At 45.7% G+C, this 6000-nt stretch overlaps 1 protein-coding gene across 1 annotated transcript in view; it reads right to left on the bottom strand.

Annotated features, from left to right (window-relative positions):
• Nucleotides 1-5908, bottom strand: part of skib (v-ski avian sarcoma viral oncogene homolog b) — a 32913-nt gene extending 27005 nt beyond the window's left edge. Inside the window, exon 1 of the mRNA XM_083938939.1 lies at nt 4694-5908. Coding sequence (XP_083795065.1) covers nt 4694-5587 — 894 coding nt within the window. The 5' untranslated portion in view covers nt 5588-5908. The remainder of the gene's footprint in view (nt 1-4693) is intronic.
• Between the last annotated feature and the right edge of the window lie 92 nt (nt 5909-6000).

The following is a 6000-nucleotide window of genomic DNA, read 5'->3' as shown; positions in this document are numbered from 1 at the left end:
GTACTTTGTATTGTACTTATTGCCTCAACTACAGTTACCGAATCGAATAATATGAATATGAGTAATATGATGAGTTGTTAAACATTAACGATTACCTTTGCTTTTTCCTTGTGACATTTTAAGTACATTTTAATGTTATGCTTTTACTGGACTAAGGTTTTAAATACAGAACTTGTATTAGTTATTTTTACATTGTGTAAAACATAAACACATCACATTAATATTATGGCGGAATTTGGACAAAAGTATTTTGATATATTTGTATTTTGCAGCTGCGCTTCAACACATCTTACAAAAAAAGCAATGTGGTTAAAATTCATATAACATCACAATATCACAATATTATTAAGTATATTTTACAGTATTGATATAAAGCATATGGAGCACGACTGCAAATCTATTCAAATCACGTATAAAAGTACCAATTTGATGTGTTCTGTGTTCAAAGGCCAAAAAAAAAAAATCAATAACTAATTTTGTTAAATTTTAATTAAATCTTGCCCAGAATCTTTGACATGGACAAAATTTATTTATGGGAGAATATCATGCAAAGATCATGTAATTGTAAAATTATTCTGCCGAGAGTCAATAAACAGTAATATTAAACTATGGCCCAGCAGCCCTTCCTCTACCAGAAATGCAGACACCACTACAGGCTCCAATCTGTCTTTGAGCGCATAACCAGGAAACAAGTGACAGGGCAAAATCACAAGCATGGATTTCCCACCCTGGGAGAGGCTGGAGGTTACAGACCAATCTACCCAGCACCCAAAGAAACAAGGCACTAACAAAGAGAAATGGCTGCACTTCACAGCCACTGAAAGCTCAGCCCTCAAACAAAGGAGGCGGCAGGTCTTTAGCACACATCACCCATGACAGAACCCCAGCTGACACTCTTTTAACATGGGGTCACCCCTGCCAGAATGGAGGCCACAACCCCTGGGAGCTGCTGAGACCCCTTTGCCTTGACACATCGTCCGTGCTTTGGCCAAAATGCTTCATCCAGCAGTCGCTGGATGGGGGGCAGGTCAGTGGGGAGTTGAAGGGGGGTTTGGGAGTCAGGCGACTGCTCTCAAAAAAATGATGTTTCCGAGAGAAGGACACATAGAAGAAGGCAAATTAAACACAAACTATAAAGAATATGGTTTTTGCTTCACCAGGCGTGAGATTTATGCTGCAATATGAACCACATGCAAATGACTCTATGTCGTGTGTATCTGGGTGATGTGGGCGGGTTGGGTCTTAGCTGACTGGGTCAACACTGGGCAGACAGACCCATCAAGGACCAAAGAGATGCACGCTGTCAGCTTTCAGGGCTTCGGAGAGGTCAGCAGACAGATGGGAATGGAAATGAGCCGGCAGAGAGCTCATTTTAATCTGGCCTGCACAGCTGATCCCGTCATTACACTCGCCTGTTTACATGCAAACACAACTCGTATACTCGCTATACCTTAAGAGACATGAGAGCAGATTAACACACAGTTACCTGATGGAGAAACGGACTTATCAAAACAGCTAAAAGCTGAAGACACACAAGCCTTCACCCTTCGACACCCACTTGATTGGTTTGCTCCAGGTTTGAGGCTAATTTCATCGTGGGAGGAGAACAATGATATGAGAAATGGCATAAATTGGCCTCAGTTGAATGGCTTTAATATCCATTCCATTAAGAAGGGTCTACACAGTTCTCCAGAGTCCCCTTTTACTCTCCACTCAGTCAGATGATTGATCACACTGCCCTCACTTCTTAGGGATTTTCTTTTTTCTCTTTTTTTTTTACAGTTAATGCTCAGAAGTATTTGACTTTGAAGGGGAAAAAACAGTTTTTGCAATTTCAATCCTCTTTCTTGAAAATGTTAACGCTAATCAAAAAAGTTAACATTTGGATTATTACATGCAAGGATCAACACAGTGAAAGAAGTAATTAGGGCCCAGGCACTGACTTAAAGCCGGGCCAGCGAAGGCCCTATTGAAATTGCTCTGTTTCTTCTCCTTATTTTTCTTTATATTCACAAAAATGAATCGCCTTTTTGGAGGCTTTATCATATTCAAAAACTGACCAAACACACCTAGACGAATAATTCAGGAGTGGTGAAAATGTTCGAATTTCATTGGTTTCAGAAATGGGTGTGGCAAGTTGACTCAGTAGCGCCTCCTAGAATACAGCCCCCAATCCCAGATTGAAGTAAATTTATGAAAACCCGTAGACAAATATATCTCTTCCAGAAAAGCCTCTTGGAGCATTATCCTAAAGTCAAAAGGAAGTCGGCCATTTTTAATTTAATGGCCATTTTCCAACATTTGCATGTGTAGTACTTTAACAAACTTTAAATTTACGTTTTTTTCCTGGGCAGTGTGTCACCAATAAAATCACCAAGGATCTGAACTACAGAGCAGTGTCAGGTTTTATTGGAATCAAGCTGCAGATGACAGTTTGTTATCTGTCCACTGTATATCCCTCCATCCTTTATCAGACAACCATCTGGCCACTGGACTGGACACAAGGGCACATGATTGGATGGTGTGAAAAGGATGGGGGAAGGCTGGGTCAGTGTCTTTGGGGAAAGGTCAGGGGTTACGGCCCTTTGACAACACATGTCAAGGCCTGGCTCACACATACACACACACACACACACACACACACACACACACACACACACACACACACACACACACACACACACACACACACACACACACACACACACACACACACACACACACACACACACACACACACACACTCACTCACTCACTCACACACACACACACACACACACACACACACACACACACACACACACACACACACACACACACACACACACACACACACACTTATGAACGCACAGACCTCTTCTGACTGAGAGTCTGCAGCCTCCTCTCAGCAATCTGCCCTCATCTGCACATAAAGCAACGGGCTAAATGACCAAATGCTGGATCCGATGCAGAACAGACACAATGGTTCACTGGGCCTGTGAATGTTCTCATTTGTCCAGGTCATCGTTATCCCCCAAGCAATTTCAGTCAAAAGCAACTGGACTTTGTTGTTTGGTTCACTGGTCTTATTTCTTCCTCTGATTCGGCTTTTGTGAGGAAGCTGGTTATATTTCACCTTCTATGTTCACAGCCTATCAATTAAAAAATAATCATTCTGAATCACAATGAAATCTCTTGAGCAAACTGCATTTCAAAAGTATTCCACAAAAAAAACATGCTACATCAGCATCAATCTGATCAGACGTTTCCTCCAGCAGTGCTGTATCTGCACCAACCACTCTGTACAGTAGATGAGGTGGGAGTCTAGACAGATGACACAGGCAGAGGAGGTAACCTTCAAGGCTCTCTTATTAATAAAACACTCTGACATCAGAGGGAGGCTGGGGCAGGCCGATAACATTGAGTTTTTGTTTCATAGGTAAGCTGAGCCAAGAGCGGTCTGCGAGCCCCCGTCCGGCCTTTCAGCAGCTTGGCCTGTCAGGCTGATGTATGGGGGAGCGCTGGTGTGCTGCTCCCTTAGGACCAGGCCTGTCTGCTAACTGGGACACGACTGACAGTGAACCACAGCAAACGTGCACTGCCCCCTCCGCCATGATGCTCAGCCCTCGAGTATATCACACACACTGAAAGACTGTCAGTGTAGGACTCACAGTTTTGAGAAAATTTACAACTCACACGTGATACATCAAGACATGCTGACTGCAGTTGGGAAGAAATTAGCCACAGGTGCACAGACATGATATTTCTTGACATCTGTGTCCAATTTGTGGTAAAACATATGAATCAGACTTATAACCTTCCCCTTGTTGTAATTTCTGACATGTTTCTATAAGCCGACAACATTTTCCTGAGCATTTTTCAAAGAGAGCACTGAGGTTTCCCTGTGAGACATCTCCTGACTCCTGCTCAGACTGGAGCAGCACCATGGTGATGCATACAGAGTTGTCCACTCATTAGCAGAGTCCCACACAACAGCTGCTCTGTGACGAAGGAACAGCCACCTCATCTCCTGGCCCTTTGTCCACACGCTAAACATCTCTGACCCACGCAAAGGAGCCTGGACGGAAAAACAGACTCATATCTTATCCTATCCTGACCAGCCACTCTCTCGAACACTCATTTCCATATCCCAAACCTCATTAAACTCTTATCCCCATCCCCACCTCATGGCACCATAATGGGCTTCCCTGCCCCCCTCTTCCCTCTCACACTAATAAAATATATCATCGGGACCCCATTTATCATAATGCAGATGCCCTTGGGTAACCCTGAGGGTGGGGGGTTGGACCTGTGAGTTTTGGAGGATGGGAGGGATGCTGAGGGGCCTCAGCTGATGATCAGAGGCTTCACCATCCACACTTTCAGACATATATATGAGATAACCAAGGTTTATAGGTTGAGATGTGTGCAGGAGAAGAGAGGGCACACAGAAAAGATGTGATGTGACATGTGATTTGCAATATTACCTTGTTGGGGTTGCATAAAAAGACTGGCAACACTTGGAAAACACACGAACAATCAATCATAGAAGACAGTGACAGGGCTGATGAGAAGGAAGCCTTCAGAAAATTAATGATAATAAATGCAGACGCTGTAGTAAAGGCCTGGGGCAGTTGAAATGTGCACAGATGATACAAACAAAACACCTCGAAGACAATATGGTCCATAACAAGATGAAACAGATAATACTTACTCTGCATGATTTACTGGACCGCTTGGCCATCAGATCATATTTTCCTTTTAACTCTTTAAGCAGCTGCTCCAGGAGACTCTTCTCCTCTTTTCCGGTGTAGTCCGGGTCTAAGAGCACATAAGCCCGCCAGTTGGCGGAGTCGAATCCCCAGTGGACTGTCCGGTTCTCGAGTCTCTTGTGACTGTGGACCACAAACTTGTGAGGAGGGAACATGAGTCTGCAATCCATGCACTGGATGCAGGCGGCACTCGGGACGGTGTACAGTTCCGGGACAAACAAGCCTTTACACCGACCGAAACATTCATGATAGACTTTGAAGCTCTTCTCGGTTCGCTCCAACTCCAGGGAGCCTAACTCCTTGTTACAGTGAGGAGGGTAAGTACCGCCGTAGATGAGAGCGTTGCAGAGGCGCTCAGCATCCGTCTGAGTGATCAGCCCGCAGGACGGAGCCGAGAAGGGCAGGATACCCACCACTTTGAGGATCTCCAGCTGGTCCGCCGTACACCTGGAGCAATAGATGTGCAGGTCATCGCACACCGAGTTGATCTGCTGGAGGGAGAAATCTCTCATGACGCTGTTGAGGATTTGCGGCAGACACAGCCGCTTCTCGCCGCCGACCACGAAGCAGGAGATGGGCTCCCGCTCCAGGACCGTCTCACACCTCTCCGTGGAGCGGTCGGACGGGATGAAAAGTGGACCGGACATTACCGGAGGTGTCTGAGCCGGCAGTGTGAGCATCATCTCGACGGATTTTCCTTCCTTACCGAAGAAAGAGTCCTGGTGCCACCGAGCGGAGAATGCCGCCGGTCCGCCGAGAGAGCGCATGGAACTCAGATGAAACTGCTTCAGAGTTTGCTGAAGTCCGGGATGGGGCTGAAAGCTCGTGCCCTCCATGATTTCGCCGGTTGAAAAGAGAGTTCAAAACTCAAAACGAAAGCTGAAATTGACGTATCGGATCGGGCGTCCTCAGCATCCGGCTACACGCTCAATAACGCGCATTTCCATGTCACCGGAGAAGCTCCCAGCTCGTCCATTCAGAAAACTGACGGCTGCTGAATTCACAGGGACTGCTCCTGTAAGCAGACGCAATTAAGGTCAACAACTCGTAGACTCAACGCGTATTACCCACCGTACAATCACCGGGTACCGTGTTTCTATGCGCTCCTGCGGTTTTACGCACTCGAAATATGCCTCGTCTGCTCAGTCTGGCGTACTCTGTCTGTCTCCCCACTCACTCAAAGTGTGAGTCTCTCTCTCTCTCTCTCTCTCTCTCTCTCTCTCTCTCTCTCTCTCTCTCTATCTATCTC

Source organism: Echiichthys vipera, assembly GCF_963691815.1.
Source record: "Echiichthys vipera genome assembly, chromosome: X".
Taxonomy (NCBI): Eukaryota; Metazoa; Chordata; class Actinopteri; order Perciformes; family Trachinidae; genus Echiichthys; species Echiichthys vipera.
The sequence above is the reverse complement of the archived record's forward strand: the minus strand, read 5'-3'. Positions and strand labels throughout refer to the sequence as shown.